Below are 19,410 nucleotides of genomic sequence, written 5' to 3' on the forward strand. Positions count from 1 at the left end.
CTACGTAAGGATTCCTTTGTTAAATAATAAAAAAGAATCACTTTTATAATATGATAATAATCCCTCTCTGAATATTCCTTAAAACCATCCTTTAGGGCAGACCAACAGGACTGATGATCCCTCTTCTGAAAGGTCTGATGAGATAAGTGGTAAGTGAAGGCAAGTTTGTACATTTAAAGAAACCGACACATAAATGAACTTGAAGAGATTAGAGAGAAGCACATGCTGACAAATATTGCCAAATATGTGAATGCTATAATCCTGTTTGCAGAACTTGTAGGTTCTTTTTCTATGAGAAACAAACACACTGGCAATGCTACAGTGAAAATAAAAGATCTGTGGTGTAAAAGATAAGTCAATTGAAAGATAAAAAGACTTGACTGTTGGTTAGATTTCTAACTGAATGCCCTTTTAGCCAAAGCAGTCATAGTGTATAAATGGTTTCTGTTTATTAAGGTCTCCTTCAATCAATATTTGTTGAGCAGGGATGGGGACAGAGTATGGTTAGTGTCATGGTACTTTTAAAGTTTGCTGTATTTCTTGTTTCTGGGGCAGAGTGCAGCTAGAGCAGGCTTTGCTGGCCAGGAAACCATTCTAGCTCTCTTCCTTGGTCCTTCTCTTTGACTTTTGCACTGCCGCAGTATGTCTGCTTATGCAGAACTGGCTGTTCTGCAGGCCAAAGATCATGTAAGAGCATGTTAGGAAAGCAGCCAAAAGAAATTGTTTTGAGGTTAAAAGATTTGCCTTAAATTGAAGCTCAGCCACTAACTGGCTGTATGACCAAGGGCAAATTATTTAACTCTATAATTAAGTCTTGGTTTCATTTGTAAAATGGAGACAATTGCCTTACAAAGTTTTTATGATGATTAAATAATATAAGGCAATGACTTACATTTTTTTTCTTTCACTGTAATTTATAGGAAAAAATATATTTTGTATTAGAACCCAGCACCCAGGTAAGCAAGTGAGTGTCTTTGTGTTATGTATGTAAAACCCAAATAAATGTTTGAGGTAATAATAGTTACCTATGTGAGATGCACTCTGATATTTTTCTATTCTATATTAACTCATTCTCTCAGATTTAAAAAAAGTTGATTGGGGTCACCTAAATTTGATTTTACAACACATGAATGGGATGAAACATTTTTGAAGACATAGATCTAATTACCTGGCTCAATAAACATTAAACCCTCTCCTTTCCCCCTTCTTTCGTTTCCAAATATTTTGTTCTATTGTCTTCTGATTTCCATGATTACCCCTTTCACAAGGACGGTTCCTCTTCTCACCTTCTGGTTCCCAGACATAAGAAGTCGCTTACTCCTTTTTCAATGTCAAAAATATTTCATAACAACTTTTTTACATTCAAAGTTGAATCAAGCCTAATTGTTTTAATGTGAAAGGATCCAGAGTTGCTGTTAATTTTAGTGAAGGAAAACTTTGGTACAGATTATGGAATATTTACTGCATTTAGTCCATTAATCGAGGTAGTGATTCTTTACATTAGAAATATTTATTCTCTTTCTCATATGTGTAGTGAACCATACAAGGCTTTAAAATTTTATGGGGGACTAGAACATATATGAAGGAGCCTCAAAACCATCAAAAAAGAGAGAAAGTAAATAAAACTGCCTAGGATTAAACTAGAAAAATCTACACGTGTGGGGATTAGCCATCTGGAAGACTAAATCTGGAAGACCTGGGATGTACAACTAAGAACTGCAAGACTAGGATCAGATGATTCAGAAAAGGAAGCCAAATTAACTACGTTTTCTCCTTTCTGTAAGAAACCTAGGCAAAGAGAAGGCAAATGGTTATCATGGAACCTAAAAAATGGGCTGGAGAGATCACATTTGGTACAAGGGGCCTTCTTCATCCTATCAGCTGCTGCTGAGGTCCAAATCCTCTTTAGTTAGTTCCTAGGATGGGGGTGGGGTTAGATGATCTGAATTTCTTGCTTTGGATCCATATATTCAATGAGTCACTTATCTTAGTGCCTTGAAAATAAATCCATGCTGGAGGTCAAGGATGAAAGAGGTGCACCATAAGTAATTGTGTTTTCAACTTGTAAGCAAAACCTGTATTTGACAATGAGTAAATCTGGTTTGAGAGATACAATTATGGAATTCTAAAAAGAAGGTTTAAGAAATTTTTTAAAAAATTAGTTTTATGAAACAGGGTTACAGAGGAAATGCAAAATGATATTCTTTTACTTTTTAACATATACATCAGGCTCCCTACTTTTCAAAAAATGCATTTGACTCATATAGGCTCTTGCCTATATTCAATGTGAAGATTTGGGGAAGAAATGCAGTATTTTGGTGTCTCTACAAAATCCTTTCTTGTCGTTTGTACAAAACTCAGTTGTTAGTATACAAGCAGCTCCGTAAATAGGGATCTTTTTAAAATAGTGTAGGTGAGGTAAAAAAGGAAGATGCTGGGCTCCTGGAATGCAGAGGCTGTGCTGTTGCAGACACAGGCAAATAGGCATAGAGTTGATGTAAATAGAGACACGTACTTGGTGATCACTCTGCAGACATGGACTGAATTACTTGGAACTCATCAGTTCTGATGAGGCACTAACTGCATTCAGGTGCACTTCAATCAGAACTAGATTATACCATTAAAATTAATGAAGCACTAGAAGACTTTAGTGAGTAAAAGAGGGTTGGTTTTCAAGTCTTTATGCATTTTATTCACATAACAGTTTGGTCGACAGTGAAATCACATCTCTCTCTGTAGACAGGTAAAAAGTTTTGGTTATTAAAGGTTTTAAGTAACATGTTCTATTCAACATATTCCCTGGCATATCTTCGACATTCATTTAAGTGGCCTATTGGTTTAGCTTAATTAAAACGGAGGTTGAGTTTTCTGTCTTTTTCTATCCTGTTTTTTTTTTTAATAGAAATTAAATAATCATTCTCTCTCTGATTCCAGATTTTCTCCTTATACTGCTGAGATGTCATTTCCCCGTCTTTTTAGATACTAGCACTTTTATAAGCCAATGGGGCACCTGTTTTTTATCTTTTCTAGGAATGTATTCATCATGAGTGGGGGGTGGGGTGGGGAGTCCATCCATCTTCAAATAGGACTTTACTGTGAGATTCAGCAGAATATGAAATTAGGAAAGAATTTGCCAAGAATCAATGCTTATTTTAATATAAGCCTGGCAAATAATAAAATGAAATATTAGGCAATCACAGGAAGGTGACATGACCATGAGTTCAGGAAAGGGAACAGACATTTTAAATCCTGGATATAGTTTTGACAAACTTAATGTTAGTTAAGTTAGTTCTGCATCTTAGTTTTCCCCAGCTGTAAATGAGTATTACTGTTCATGAGTGTTAAGTATATCATGAGTATGACCAGTCATAACTATTTAGGAAGATTTAAAGCATAAGATGCTTACTAATAGTGGCTATAATTATTTTGAAAAGGTTTTGTGCTCCACACATCACACTTCCTAAATTCAAATTGATGAGTGATTTTGTAATAAGAAAGAGAAGTTATACATGGGTAACAATCTGTTTCTTAAACTTAAGAACCGCTCCTTAAATAATAAAGTACATGTAAACAAGAGAATCAAGATGGCCTTTTTGATTAAAAGGTCAAATATGAATTTTTCTATTTTTTTAATAGACTGGCTTTTTAAAAAAGTTTTGGCCGAGCCTGCAGCATGTGGAAGTCCCTAGGCCAGATATCAAACCTGTGCCACAGTAGCAAGCAGAACCACAGCAGTGACAACACTGGATCCCCAACCTGCTGAATGGCCAGATGATATATCTACTCTTTAACAAGGTACTGGTAGACAGGAGATACTAAAAAATGCTTTTTCTTGACCTACTCTATTTTATAGAAATCCATTTTTAATTACAGACCTCCCACTGTCCCCCTGGAAGGAACAGTCTAAGACCCATACATACCAGGCAGCGTTTCCTCAGACAAAGGAGGAGGGAAGGAAGTATGCATGTCAGAGAGGAGAGCTTGCAAATCGTATCACTTGTAATTTAGGTTTAAGTATTCATTTGAAGCTCTTAACACTCTAACCTTTAAAAAGCATGATTAAGAACTCAAACTTGAGAGCCACACCAGAAGGGGGTGAGATGAGCGTCAGAAGGCCCCATCATTCTTGTGATTAATGTTTCCAGTGCTATTCTTTTTTTACTTTCAAAAAGTAAGAAAAAGATTCAAGTTTTTTTTTTCTTTTTTTCTTTTTTTTTTTTTTCAGGAGGGAACACAAACTTCATGTTATTTCTATTCCTTATTGCTTAGCAACCTCAAGCAACTTCCTATAATGGGTTTCTTCTGTTGAGAGTTCAGATACTGCTTGTAACTTTGTTATTGAGTGAGAAAACCAACAGTCAAATGAAAAACTAAAAATATAGGGCCATCTGTATGTCCACGTCAGGGAAAAAAACTGTGTTACTAGCAATGTGTCCTATGGCAGTTATTTAACTTCTCTGACTCTTCATTTATTAACCTGTAAAACAAGACTTTTAAAGGTATGTATTTCTATGAATCTATATATAATTGGAAATTCTTATGCACTGTCGCAAAACTTGCGTGGATTAAAAAACACTTTAATAATGATTTTAAAGAACATATTCATTAAAAAAAATTTGTAAAGTAATAGTTAAAGAAGAAAAAAGGAACTCATAATTCTATTACCCAGGAGCCTTATTGTAAGGGCTCTAAAGCAGCTAAAAAAAAAAAAAAAAGTCACTGACAGGGAGTTCCTGTCACTGGTTTGGATTTCATTTTTATTTACAACAGCAGGATCACTAATTCTTTTCCTCTCTCTTCTGCTCTATTTCTGTATATATTCTGATGAAGTTCAAGGCTCCAGAGGGTTCTGGCACTGCTTTAGGTACACTTTTCTACACACAGCCCTCTTCTGTGATCTATTTTATGGGATGATCTACTGATGATCTGAAAAACTATAATTCTTCATTGCTTAAGCTCTAAAGGATAACATGCAAACTTTGATTTAGTATTTACAAAACCCTTTATTTTGGTAAAATCTGGCCCCAGCTGTTCTTTTTAGGTGCAATAGTCTCCATTCCAAATTACAGCTAAACAGGTTTGGGAGTTCCTGTCGTGGTGCAGCAGGAACGAATCCAACTAGGAACCATGAGGTTGTGGGTTCGATCCCTGGCCTCGCTCAGTGGGTTAAGGATCCGGCGTTGCCGTGAGCTGTGGTGTAGGTCAAAGACGCGGTTCAGATCTGGCATTGCTGTGGCTCTGGTGTAGGCCAGTGGCTTCAGCTTGGGAACCTCCACATGTCACGGGTGTGGCCCTAAAAGGACAAAAGACAAAAAACAAAAAACAGGTGTTTGAAGCTGCTCATGCTGAGGTCCATCAGCCCTTCATAACTAAAACTCTAGCTTCCCACTCGACATTTACCCTCTGGATCATATGTTTTGAAAGTAACACTTTTACAGTATTTTAATGATATCTGAATGAAAACTTTTAATAAAAAGATAATTCTTTGAACTGTAAAAGTGAATACATTCTAAAAAAAAAATAGTCTTACATGAGCAAGACTGAGTAAAGTTTACTTTAAAGTGGGTTCAAGTAGGAGTTCCCATTGTGGCTCAGTGGTTAACGAATCCGACTAGGAACCATGAGGTTGTGGGTTTGATCCCTGGCTTTGCTTAGTGGGTTAAGTATCCAGAGTTGCTGTGATGTAGGTTGCAGAGACGGCTCGGATCCCGTATTGCTGTGATTGTGGTGTAGGCCTGTGGCTACAGCTCCAATTAGACCCCTAGCCTGGGAACCTCCATATGCCTCGGGTGTGGCTCTAAAAAGACAAAAAAAAAAAAAAAAAGATAAAGTGGGCTCAAGTACACAATCTTATGCAGTATTTTAACACAGTGGAGTGCATATGGTGGGCTGAGATCTTGGTTCAAATCCTGACTCTGTATCTTACTGGATATATGGCCTTGAATGAGTTACTTCAGCTCTCTGAGCTTGTTTCTTCATTGTAAAGTGGAGAAAATAATAGTTCTTACTTCCCAGGGTACTGGGGAGGTTAATTAGGTAATGAATGTAAAGCATTCAACAAACAGTGCTAGGTACCTACCAAATGTTCAGTGGAAGTGGGCTATCCTTAGTACTAATAATGTCTTCTGAATCCCAAAAGATTTCCATGGCTGATATACTCAATTTCTAATTTTTAGTTGATGCACATCTCCACAAACAGAGATCATGTTCCTTCACTTCCAGGGATGAACAACCATCTACAGATTAAAATTCAGCGCAATACCAAAGACAAGTTTTAGTTGAATGCACCCTCTAGTGGTATACATTATGTGCAAGAACCTGGAATCTGCAAAAGAAACCTCTATGAAATGTCAGGTTCTTGGCTGGCACTTAGAATGCTAAGTGGCTGGTTAAGAATATTATGCTATGAGAAACACTATCATATATCTTTTAGGAAACTTTCTCTCTTCAAGACCTGGAGGATTCAAAAAAATCTTTTAAAACTTTCCCCACCATAAGACCTAGGATATCTGTGATATTTACCATACCAAATTCCAATATTCCTACAGTATTGACTTTAATCTTTACTCTTAAAATAGGGTCATTTTCTAGCTTTAACAAGCATTGCAAAATATTTATTCTTCATTTAGTTAGCAAAACATAGGAGCATCAACTACATATCAGGCAACGGGGATACAATAACTTACTACAAAATGCATTATGCAATTATAAATTTGAAAAACACCATAAGGAAATATGGACTGCTATGAGTGAGCACTAGGGATTGGCCCAGTTTGGGGAAAGGGGCTTTGGAAAGCTTACTTGAGAATTAAATGTTAAAAAATCCTTGAAGGGTGAGGAGATGTTAATTGGAAGAAAAATAGGAGGAGAAGCATACAAAGTGAACAGCATGCTTAAAGGTAGAGACAGAAAGATGCACATGGCATTTGAGAAACTGAGCAAAGAGTCCCATGCAGGCAGCTCAGGAAAAAGGGGGAGCTTGTGCAGGGTGAGGCTAGAGAAGTAGGCAGACACTTAACGTCTTGTTTATGAGTTTGAAGTTCTTCCTAAGAACAATGGGAAACTGGTGTTCCCCTTGTGGCTCACTGGTAAGGAACCTGACTAGCATCCATGAGGAGGTAGGTTTGGTCCCTGGCCTCCCTCAGTGGGTTAAGGATCTGATATTGTGCTGTGGTGTAGGTTGCAGATGCAGCTTGGATTTGGCTTGGCTATGATCCCCTAGCCTGGGCGGGTGCGGCCCTAAAAAAGACAAAAACAAAACAAAAACAATGGGAAAATGGGAAACTATGGAAAGGTTTAAATCAGGGGAGCAACAATCTGGTTTACACTTCAAAAGCTTGCCTTGCTAAGGCTTGGAAAATGAATTCGAGGGAGTGGAGCAAGAACAGATGCCCAGAAAGTTGGAACAAGAGTAGTAGTAGTAGTGATGAAGTAGACAGATACTTAAGAGGTAAAAATGGATCGACCATGACAATGGGGATGGGAGCAGTTGCCCTGGTGAACTCAGTGGATGCCAATTTTTACAACAAGCAGGAATACTGGTGGTGGCTGTTGCGGGGAGGGGGCGTTGTTGAGCTAAAGAGTTGTTTGGGAGACTTGGGTTTCCCTCTTAAAAAGAGAACATCTTTGGCTTCACAGGGTGTTATTTCAGGTTCATCCTTAACTAGCACTGGGCAGGCAGGCCTAAGCGGCTCCATCCTCCATCCAAGAGGGCGCCAAATGTCCTTTTCGGATTTCTATAACAATGATCCACTGCCACTGCGCTAATAGGTTTACTTTACCTCTGTCTGAAAAGATCTAACTTTCTCCCAACGCCAATTCCAAAGAAATGTTTGTTTTATTTTTCAAGTCCAGTACAAAGATCCCTTGTCAAGGAAGGCTCTTTCGGGCCTCTCTCACCCCACGAACCCTCCCACCCATCTCGCTCACTATGCTGTGCGTTCCACACAGCACAGATTGCGCACTCTTCATCTTCGCGCCTCCGCCTTCCAACACAGTGCTTTTCAAACACCCGGCGCTCTACATTTACTAATTAGCCACATTTACCGGCGCTGACTTCTCAGCGCCGGTCAGGTGCACCTCCACCGGGGCCAGCCGATTGCCCGCCGGAAGTGACGCACCCTCAGGGATCACGTGCTTCCTCTACAGGGTGCCGCCTCCGCTGCCGCCGCGGCAGGGGTACGGGTCTCTCTGGCCGGCCAACTCAGCTGCCCTGGAGGATTCGTGCGTGGTAAGAGGTTGCGCGCCGGGGAATGAGGTGGTACGGGCCCCTAGTTTGTTCCTGAGGACCCGGCGGAAGGGCGGAGGGACTGGCGGCTAGGTCCCTAAGGGCCCCCAGGCGCCAGGTGGGCTCCCCGACCGGTCAGGTGGGCTCCCCGCCAGGTCAGGCTTCCCGACCGGGCTAGGGTGTCGGCGCCGGGACCGGCTTCAGCTGTAGGGAGCTGGCCGCTTGGGCCGGCGCGTCCAACCCCTGTGGGGCCATTCGGGCGAACGGTGTCAGGCGACCGGGTCCTCGGAGCTTCCCCTTCGCAGATGCTCAGGGAAAGGAGAAACCATCTCCTCTTGAACAGTTCCTGTCCCTACTGTGGCAGACACAGGATCTGCAGCGACGAGTGTGCGTGCGTGGTGTAAAGTGTCGTGCCGCGCGCGCCCCACAGGTCTTGTGGCAGGAAGGTTGTGGCAGCAGCTGATGTTTTAACACTGGTTGGTGCACAGGATGCTGCCCTAGAAGGGAGGCGGCTTCATAATGGATAATGATTGGAAACAACCAGGCTGGACGTAGCTTACACTCTGGAGGAAGATCTAGTATTATCACGTGACTGCAAACACTTTTATGTATTTTACTTCTCAGTCTGCCGCAGAGTTTTAATGACAGACATCACGTCAAAGGAGAGGATTTGTGCAGGCTTACCACTTTACTATGCAAATTACTTGCAATGAAATGGCAGACCCAGCGAGAAGACTGAAAGAGACTTTCGACTTAGAGATAGGAAAAATAAACAGCAGGGAAAACTGCAGAATTGGGGGAAAGTAACTTCATTTACTGTATGATTTAATTTTGATAATGTAGTTTCTTATGAATTGTTTTCCAATAAGAAGCAAGCATTTATATCCCTGTTTTTGTTGTTTGTTGTTTTACTGGTCTGATAGCTGTGGCAAGGGCTAGATTTATATTACAGGCATATTTCCCCAGTGTGTTACATAATTAAACATGTAGATATCTAAATGAAATAAGTGACTTAATAATTAAAACTTTGGGAGGTCCTGTCGTGGTGCAGCTGAAATGAATCCCACTAGGAACCAGGAGGTTGCCGGTTTGATCCCTGGCCTCGTCAGTGGGTTAACGTGTGAGCTGTGGTGTAGGTCGCAGATGCGGTAGGATCTGGCCTGGCTGTGGCTTAGGCTGGCTGGACCCCTAGCCTGGGAACCTCCATATGTGGTGGGTGCGACCCTAGAAAGCAAAAAATAAAAAAATAAATAAATAAAAATTAAAACTTTAACATATGGGTATGTGTGGTATAGTTATATACATAGTTCTTTTTTTTCTTGGAGCTGATAACTAACGGTCATGCTTGTGGTAAAGATTGATAAGGTACCTCTGATGAAGCCATGACAAGGTGGGCACGAGTTACGACCACACAGAACAGAAGACCCTTCCCTGCAACATCATGGGAGGACATGAAGAAGGGATCCCTTGAGGGGAAAAGCCAAAGCCCACCAAGGAGTAAACAACTTGAAGCCAACAGGCTGTCTCTTAAAAAGGACTCACCTCAAGCAAAACACAAAAAGAATAAAAAGAAAAAGGAGTATTTAAATGAAGATGTGAATGGATTCATGGAGTACCTAAGACAGAACTCACAGATGGTTCACAATGGGGAGGAGATAGCAGACAGTCAGGAAGTAAGGCAAGAAATTGCACTTGCTTTAAAGAAGGACAGTCGCCGGGAGGGCAGGCGATTAAAACGACAAGCAGCAAAGAAAAATGCAATGGTAAGATTATCACCTCTTCCAAAATGTTACTTTCTATGGCTAGAAACTATTATTCATACCTCCACATACATATTTTAGCAGAGCCTGATTGCTGTGATGTATTAGCTTTATAAGGAATATTTTTGAGGGCTCGTCATAACACTAGAACTATGTTAGCACCTTCTCTATGCTAGGCCACTTGATGTACTGATTAATTATCACAACACAGAGAGATGGTGGCTTTATTTCTATATGATGGGTAGAAAACACTGGTGTGCGGATAGGTTAAGTATCTTGCTGAAAGTCACTTAGCAAGTAGCAGAGGAGAAATTCAAACCCAGGAAAAGGTGTTAATTAGAATACTGGCTGGCACTGTATAAGTGGGTGTGTTATTAAATGTGAACCTAAATGGGCTGCTAACTCCTATGCAGTTTAGCCAAAAAAAAGAAAGAGAAGATATTTAATCCCGGAGTCTGACTTTAAAACCTGTGTTCTTACTCCTTAGTAGCTCTTTTTCAAGCAGTCACTAAAAAAAAAAAAAAAAAAAAAAAAAAAAAGTCAAAATAAGGGGGGAGGCTAAGTACAACAGGTAGGTATGTATAGTTCCTTTTGATATTGGACAGACTGTCCTTTTGTCTCTATCTATGAAAAACTGAGGCACAAGAGAAGAGCTAGTAAGAATCACTGGTTAGTAACATAGCAGAGGAACAGCAGAATTAAAACTCCTTGCGATTTTCCCTAGTCATTGCTCTTTCCTTCCTCATGTTACACTGAGGGGAATGCTGGAGGCTGCAGGTTTATTTCTGTGGAGCTAAGACCTAGATTTTAAACTGTGTCAGAGATAGGAAATGAAGTACTTGGTATAATTCTTTCCCTTCTCTAGCAAGGGATTTTTCCAGCAGGATGCTACATTAGAATCAGGGTGTGTTGCTATTTTATGGTTTAAAAGAAATTAGAATTACTAAATGTAGAGCATTATTTGCAGCAGTGCAGGCTTGAAATGTTACAGCCTCCACAAAAGTGGCTTCCGATTATTTGCAAGATTAGTTTTATACAGTATCATATTTAAAGTTTCTTTTTTTGAGATAATAATGAAATGTTCCTTGTGGTTAAATTTGGATAGTCATTTCTGTTTGGATCAAACAGTTTTGTTTAAATTGTACAATTATTTTTAAATAGTTTAGTTAATTTTACATAAAGGTTATTTAAAGATAATTTCATTGACATAGACATGACAGTGTCAATGCACACTTCCCTGCATAGGCAGTGTCAAGGCAGTGAATCACATACTTTTCAAAAAGTTTAGTGGTTTGACCTTTTAAGAGAAGTTTTATGGTTGTAGTTAAGGGAGATGACGTTGTTTTAGGGAAAAAAAGAATGCTTTATATTAAAGCGTATGCTTTAGATAGTTTTTCATTTTTTTCAAGACCCTTCAACTCATTTTTTTTTTTAATACCTCACACCAAGCATCAGTTCTTAACGTTAATAAATTGACTGTCATCTAGAAATTTAACAGTCTGCTCTCCACAGTCCCATCTACATTAAATTTATGGATCATTCAATAAGTTTGTATTTGAAGTTTGTATTTTACAGATAAAACCTTAATCAGTAAATTGTCAGGTTACTAGAAACTACCCTGACTTCACCTGGAGTCTAAGACTTCTTAGGTTGGTAAGCCAGTTTTTGGTAGTAGCTTTTCCTGCAGTTGTAGAATAAATGCATTTTCTTCCTTTGGGCTAGCTTATTCTAAATATAAAAGTTAATAAGGAATAAAGGGACTCATTTGTTTTTCCAAGGTGTTATTAAATAGGAAAAAAAGAAAGTGAGGGCATAGTTGCAGAATATTATGTTTTATTTTGCCTGCTGAATTAGCTTTTTTAAAACCTTGGGCATATTTTGAAAAAAATAATTAAATGATGAACTACTTGTTATCCAAAAATACACCTTTTTCCAGTTTAAATAAGATAGTTTAAATATCTACCATCTTATGATTATGAGTGATGTTCTCATTCATTGCAGCAAAGAATATCCTCCAAATTGCCAGATAGTATGTAAAGCAACCAAATCATTGTTTAATGTTATGCTGGAGCAAAATAATTCATCTTAGAATTATACCTTTAAAAATGTGTATATATTCTAAAATGAAACCTCTATATTTATGAATATGAAGGAATATGTATTAACAATATAAAAATTATGAAGTGTGCTTTTTGATCTGAAATGTATCTTATGATTTGAATCATAATTTAAATGGATTATTTGACCCAAATTCATTCAATTATGTGAACTTTAAAAGTGAAAGTATTAATTTTGAGTGATAATTTTTATGGTCATTGTCTGTCTTCTCCAGAAAACTCAGTTTTTCTAGTTATAGACATCCCCATTAATGAAATGAATAGTCCATATTTGCTTAATTCATTTTAAGCAATTATCTCCTACAAAGACATTTATAACTTTGTGTCTGAGACTGATAGATTTATGGATTGAGAATTTTCAGAGGCAGTGAAACCCTCTGATGGAAATGACATTTCTTACTGTTTAGGAATATATGAAACATTTTTTCTGCAGATAAAATAACTGAGATTTCAAAAAATGCTCTCGATAACTTCAAAATGAGAAATGTTTTAAAGATATTTTTGATGACTAGAATTAATAAAGCCAGTGTAGTGCTGCAGTATGGAAACTCAGGTTTTGTTTTTCCAGGTATGTTTCCATTGCAGACAACCTGGCCATGGGATTGCAGATTGCCCTGCTGCCCTTGAGAATCAAGAAATGGGCACTGGAATATGTTATCGGTGTGGATCCACAGAGCACGAAATAACCAAGTGCAAGGCTCAAGTAGACCCAGCTCTTGGTATGTTTCTTTTTCCTATCATTTTTTCCTGTGGTTAATGGGGAAAGTGGCCAATGGGTAGTCAACTGGTATTTTTGTTGTTGTTGACAGGGTTTGTTAGGAGTGTGTCACCTAATATTTTGAAATCAAATGAGATTAAACTTCATGTAAAAAAAAAATGTTTTCTACTCAGTATTTTAAAATAATATGAATTACATGACTTATATATAACTAACAACAGGAGCTGTTGATCGTTACAGGTGAATTTCCTTTTGCAAAATGTTTCGTTTGTGGGGAAATGGGACATCTATCCAGATCTTGTCCTGATAATCCCAAAGGACTCTATGCTGATGGTGAGTACTGTAATTCCTATAGGTCAAAAATGGTGAGTCATTGTCCAATTGAGATTTAATTTACACTTAACCAGTTTTTAAATACATCACTAAATAAGTAGCAAAACCTTACGAATTTAGTTGTTTTTATCAAGCAGTTTTCTGTGTACTAAACTTGTTGTGTACTGCAAATTGGTATTTTTAATACATCAAATCAGAAAATACCGACGTGTATTTCACACTCTTTGTGCTTGCTTCAGCATCAGTTGTGAGAGTATGTTATAAATATGTACTTTTAAGCAACTGAAGCAAAGGGCTTATTTCTCAGACTAATATAAGATTTAAAAAATAGTGTTGAAAATTTAATCTCAGCCTAGTGTGCCATTTTGGGTAGAAGGGTTGGTATACACTCTTCATATTTATGCTAATTTTTGTTTCTGAATGTTTTCCTTAGTTAATTGTCTGTCATGGGACCATGTAACTTTTTTACCTTGAGCTCAGTTAATGTGTTAAGGTGCCCACACTAAATAAAGCCTGTGATGTTTAAAGCTTTAAGGAGGAAGTTGTCATCCAGTAATGTGAGCCGTTTATTTATGTGATGCTGGTACCATCAGGTTCTGGACACCTCTTGTGTCATGTCCTTTGTTCCTTTGCAGACGTCCAGTAAAATGCTTTTACTTTGGAGTTAGACCAGTTATAGCCTCAGCATTAGCACTCGCTAATTGTGGGACTTTGGCCAGATTACTTTTCTCATTTCATTTTCCTCACCTGTTAAGTGCAAATGAGAAAAAATTATATTTCACAGATTCCAAGATACACATTTTTTTGACAGTGTAGTATCTCTGAACTCAGTGTATCTTACTATTGATGGGTGCCGCATAATTGGCAGTTTTTCTTTTCCGGAGAGGTATGTAAAATAATGATGCATCTTATAATCAATGGTGTCTTAGATTTGACATATTAGGGTGTTTTACCTTGAAGAGTTATAAGAATTAAAATATATTGTTCAAGTGCCTCTTCTCTTTCACTATGGCATCTACAGCAGTAAAGAGTCCTGGACCTAGAAAATGCTCAAAAGTCCCTTTTGGTTTTGAACTTATGAAACAGAGCATAAAATATGACTGGTGAACAAAGACGGCTTTGTATGGTCCACCAAAATGGCTAGATATAAAAACATGTAGCAAGGGGAGTAGATCACATGGAAGTGAGAATTCATCTAGGTTTGTATTCTGTAGGATCATTTTTCTGAGTAAGTCGCCTAACATTATAGCATGATCATGCGAATGCTTAACCCTTAAGCAGTAATGTTTCACCATTCACTGAAAGACTCATTTGAGAGACCAAATGTATTGTAATTTACTGTCCTAGAATGTTGCTTGAAGTAGGCAAGTAGGCATTTTTATGAGAATTAGGATGCCTGGCGGATAGATGGCAGTGAAACAAAAGTTACGTGAACTCCTTTTGTAACTGCCCACTCCTGTCTGACCTGCACAGCAGAGCAGTGGTTCCTCACCTCTTTGGGGGTCATGAAAGAATCATCTGGGGGTCATCTGACCATTAAAGAATCTGATTAAAAACTATGGGCATTCTCCTTAAAAAATGCACCCACACACAAATTTTGCAGAGGTCACAGACCCTTGACCATGTAACCAAGGTCTAGGCTTCCATGTAGTGGCTCTTGGACACTCCAAAGGACGGGTACCTTCTGTCATATCTCTTTTCCACTTTTCCCCGGAAGGCCTGGAGCAAGAAATGGTGGGTAGGTACAGTTTAGTCCTCTATGAGGTCAAGAGGAATAGACAACAGACTTAATAGGAATAAGTTTGTGGCTCCAGCTACCTTTACAACGTGACAAGGTTATGAGGACCATATTGGATATGAAAGACATTAAAAGCCTTAGGTAAGTATGAGAGGCTTTCCATAACTTTGTTCTTTTTATAGGTGGTTGCTGCAGACTTTGTGGCTCTGTGGAACATTTTAAGAAAGACTGCCCCGAAAGTAAGAATTCAGGTGAGATCTCTGGCTCTCTAGTTAGACGGGGTAAGATTAGTATTCCTCACCTCACTGAGGCACAACTGATTTAAAGGCTGGCTGGTTTCTTTCTGCAGTGATGACTTTATCATTTCTTTATCAGCAGTAGACACAGTACTAACTGAGCATCAGCTGCTGTTCCCCAGTGGAAGAAAAAAGTGACCCGTAAGCTCCAGAGGACCCTGATTTTATAAAGCATCTTATTCATAAACATTTGTATTTGCTAAGTAATGTATTTAATAATAGAGCCAATTCTGTTACTTTAGAAAACTATGGATTCACTAAGAGAAAATAAATGTGAAAATAACTTTCAATATTTTTATGACTGAGTATCCTCTGGTATGCTCTGAAGAAACCTATAGGATTCAAAGTTGGTTGCAAAAACTGGCAAAAATATTAAAATTGTGTTATACACACAGCATCTGGCCAGTTATGTTTTCTTCCTAATGAAACACTTCTCTTGGTCATCAAAAACTTCATAAATGTTCACCAAACCTAAGGCAGATTTTTAGGGCCACACCCACAACATATGGAGGTTCCCAAGCTAGGGGTCTAATCAGAGCTACAGCTGCTGGCTTACGTCACAGTCACACAACACCAGATCTGAGCCGCATCTGCAACCTACACCACAGCTCAAGGCAACAATGGATCCTTGAACCACTGAGCGAGGCCAGGGATCGAACCTGCAACCTCATGGTTCCTAGTCGAATTTGTTTCTACTGTACCATGATAGGAACTCCGACAGTAGTGCTTCTTAAGGAGAAAGCACATTTCTCTTGGTAGCAAATATTCATAGTACCGCACAAAGAAGTCTGTCCATTCTTTCTTCCTACCCCTAGCATTTGAATTTGAAAACCAAGAGTTCTTGTTTTTACAGTCTTGTCTAGAAGAAGTTGAAAGAAGCCTGCAACATTGTAGGCAGTGAGATTGAAATGATGAAGTGGAATTTGAATTCTCCCTCCTGGGAGGATTGCCACTTCCCAAATGACAAGACTGACAAGCAGATGTTGTTTAATTTCACAGGTGGAATCTTGTGCATTTAAAACTGATGCTTCATAAGTCTTGCTGTTTACAGACTCTTGGAATTCATTGACTCTGTAATGATGAACTCTGAGAAGGAATAAAAGAGCTTTCTCATCAGTTTGTGCATTGCAAAGCAGTTGCTGTATTTCCCTAATTGGGATGAGAAATTGCCTGTGGTACTCTGAAATCAAGGGTTATAATCAATTACAGAATTGCTCACTTTCCTTTATTGATGGAGTCGTCTCTCCTTGTGATTATTCATATCAAAACTAGTTCCTTTGCTAAACCAGTAACAATCTAAGTGGATTTATTTGATGACTGGTTTTCTTATATTCTGATTTTCCTATTCCTTTGCAGATCAAATGGTCACAGTTGGTCGCTGGGCAAAGGGAATGAGTGCAGACTATGAAGAAATTTTGGATGTGCCTAAACCACAGAAACCCAAAACAAAGCTACCTAAAGTTGTTAACTTTTGATAATGACTGGTACTGTTGTTAGCTGCCACTTCTTTGGTAAACATTCTGAATTGGGCTTACTTCACAAATTGGAGCTAGACTCTCTCTTGGAGGCGGCTTGTATTATCGATATCAGTATAAGCTGGGTGGGGTCAGGTTGTTCCCTGAGTTCTGTCCATTGAGGAGTACTTCTCCCACTGTTTGGGGAAAATCGCTGAAAAAAAGTATAAAATGTTCAAATTGGATTCTCTAAAAGTATATATTTTTAACAGATAAAACTTAGGTGTAACTAAGTGGTTATATACCTGATTGTAACAATCACCTTTTTCTTAAAAATGAAATTATGCATTAATATGAACCATCCCTAAATATAGGGTAACTGCTTTGTATTTGGAAATGAATTTTTGCCGACATAATTTTCTTCATTCAAAGTATCAATTTATTATTATATTAGAATTTATAATTGCTATAAAATCTGTATTTTAAAAATATTTAATAAAAACGCATTTGCTATTTATTTTTCTGAATACCTAACTTTGGAATGAATGAGCAGTTTTCCGTGAATGTCTATGTAATAATCCGTTTGGAAACATGATTTTTTATGAATCCTAGAAGGTTAGTTTTAGTTAATTTTTGTTTCAGTTTTTGTTTGTTTTTGCTTTTTAGGCCCACACCTGTGGCATATGGAGGTTCCCAGGCTAGGGGTTGAAATTGGAGCTGCAGCTGCCAGCCTATGCCACAGCCACAACAACTCAGGGATCCGAGCTGCATCTGTGACCTATACTATGGCTTGCGGCAACCCTGGATCCTTAACCCACTAAGTGAGGCCAGGGATTGAACCCGCATCCTCATGGATACTAGTAGGGTTCATTACTGCTGAGTCACAGCGGGAACTCCTTTTGCTTCAGTTTTGATGTAAAGAATTACAGATTACTCAGGTTAAAATAGAATATATTTCAATTTAACAGCAGCTGGTTCTTTGCTCCAATTTTCAAGAGAGAAGTTCCAGCCCAAATAGGGTATTTAACTAGAATGATGATGGTACATAACGGATTGTCTGTCAAACTTAATAGCATTTTGTTTGAATTTTTTGGATTGAGTCAGGGTGAGATGCAAATATCATCATAATAGAGTTAGAATACTAATCAGAGACCATTAGCTTCTTTGTTTGATTTGATGAATACATGCATACTTAATACATATATTTCACAAAGCTTAAGGCTCCCATTGTACTGTATAATGGGATGACTTTGTTGGATTGTGTTTCATTTGGAATTTTACCTGATTGGATACATTTGCAATGAAAGGAAACAGCTGTGATTAGTTACTGATGTTTCAAAAGCAAAATATTTACCAAATAAGAAAAGGAACACTTTTCTGTTTTAATGCCTCTGTGACTCAACAATTCTAGTATTTTTTTTTTTTCTTTTAGGGTTGCAACCACAGCATATGGAGGTTCCCAGGGTAGGGGTCCAATTGGAGCTACAACTGCTGGCCTACACCATAGCCACAGCAACGTGGGATTTGAGCTGTGTCTGGCACAGCTCAAGGCAACACTGGATCCTTAACCCACTGAGCGAGGCCAGGGATCGAACCCGCAACCTCATGGTTCCTAGTCAGATTCATTTCCACTGTTCCAACAGTTCTGGTCTTGATAGAAGCTGTTCTTTTTTTTTTTTTTTTTTTTTTTCCCCAGTGATGGAGGAAAACATGACAGAATGTGGCTCAGTATCTCAGAGCTTAAGGACGTAAGTGCCATTTAAAAGGAATGGCACAGGTCATACAACTGGAAAAGGACAGATGGGCTGCCTTAGTCATTAAGTCTGAACACTTAAGATTTATTTTACCTGTCGTATCCGGAGCAAAAGTCTCTGGAAAGTAGAAAGCCAGTCAGCTGCAAGTTAAGTCTAATGTTTTTTATGCGAGACTTCAGTGCAGGGATGGTCCTGTCTGTTTCGTCTATTTTGGGTTACTTTGTTTACATTTTAATGCTCTTTGAAGTAGACAGTGAAATCATTAGAAGTAAATTGCAGGTGCTGAATGTAATATTGGAAAAGTATGTGGTCGCTTTGTCAGAAGAACATGCTAGACACAGAAGTTCTGATATCCTGTGAAAGTGTGTATTGCTTTCTGTATCAGAAATATCAGTAAAAATAATACTAGGGCAGGATATTTTATTACACTTTATAAATACATCATTGAATCCCCTAAGAGTCATTAGCTCTCTTTTCTTTAGTTTTTTGGAAACGCCATCCCTTCTTGCCAACTTTTTTTTCTTCTTGGCTGTACCCATAGCATGCAAAAGTTCTGGAGCCAGGGATCAAACCTGACCCACAGCAGTGACAACGCTGGATCCTTAACCTGCTGAGCTACTGGTGAACTCCTGGCTTATTTTTCACTTCGCCATAGGTGACCCCTAAATCTACATCTAGCCCCCAGATCCCTGATTTTGCTTCCTTCTCACCTGCCTGCTGGACATTGCACTAATGCTTAAAACTCATATAGCTTTGAATCTTATCATGTCCCTTGAGGAAAAAAAAGGACTAATTTCCTTTCTTGTCTCCATTTATTTTCACTGCAATTATATTCCAAGCCTATAGGCCCGAATCTTGAGTTGCTCTTTTGACATTCCCCCCGCCCCATCCCAGAGTCAACCCTCTCTTACTGCCTTCAGGTGTCTGCTTTACAATGTGCTTCATAGACTCTTTTAGGACAGGCCTTACAGAGAATAGCTTTTTCCTTGTTCTGCTAACTTTTCATTCTCTCT

At 38.6% G+C, this 19,410-nt stretch overlaps 1 protein-coding gene across 2 annotated transcripts; it reads left to right on the plus strand.

Annotated features, from left to right (window-relative positions):
• Nucleotides 1-8,109: 8,109 nt before the first annotated feature.
• Nucleotides 8,110-17,160, plus strand: ZCCHC9 (zinc finger CCHC-type containing 9). Of its 2 annotated transcripts, none has more exons than XM_047778211.1 (6): nt 8,110-8,230; nt 9,584-9,990; nt 12,673-12,823; nt 13,063-13,155; nt 15,076-15,144; nt 16,546-17,160. In XM_047778211.1, exons 2-6 carry the CDS (start codon nt 9,610-9,612, stop codon nt 16,662-16,664), a joined length of 813 nt encoding a protein of 270 aa, XP_047634167.1. In that variant the 5' UTR covers nt 8,110-8,230; nt 9,584-9,609; the 3' UTR covers nt 16,665-17,160. The 2 variants fall into 2 exon arrangements, with proteins under 2 accessions (XP_047634167.1, XP_047634168.1); XM_047778212.1 differs by lacking the exon at nt 8,110-8,230 and adding an exon at nt 8,270-8,345.
• The last annotated feature ends 2,250 nt before the right edge of the window (nt 17,161-19,410 follow it).

Source organism: Phacochoerus africanus, chromosome 4, assembly GCF_016906955.1.
Source record: "Phacochoerus africanus isolate WHEZ1 chromosome 4, ROS_Pafr_v1, whole genome shotgun sequence".
NCBI lineage: Eukaryota > Metazoa > Chordata > Mammalia > Artiodactyla > Suidae > Phacochoerus > Phacochoerus africanus.

Bases quoted from the DNA above. Each gene is read 5' to 3' on its own strand.
- ZCCHC9 (XM_047778211.1), top strand. From the start codon at position 9,610: ATGACAAGGTGGGCACGAGTTACGACCACACAGAACAGAAGACCCTTC. The intron at 13,156-15,075 runs GTGAGTACTGTA...TTCTTTTTATAG, and splicing joins CAAAGGACTCTATGCTGATG to GTGGTTGCTGCAGACTTTGT. The intron at 15,145-16,545 runs GTGAGATCTCTG...ATTCCTTTGCAG, and splicing joins CCCCGAAAGTAAGAATTCAG to ATCAAATGGTCACAGTTGGT.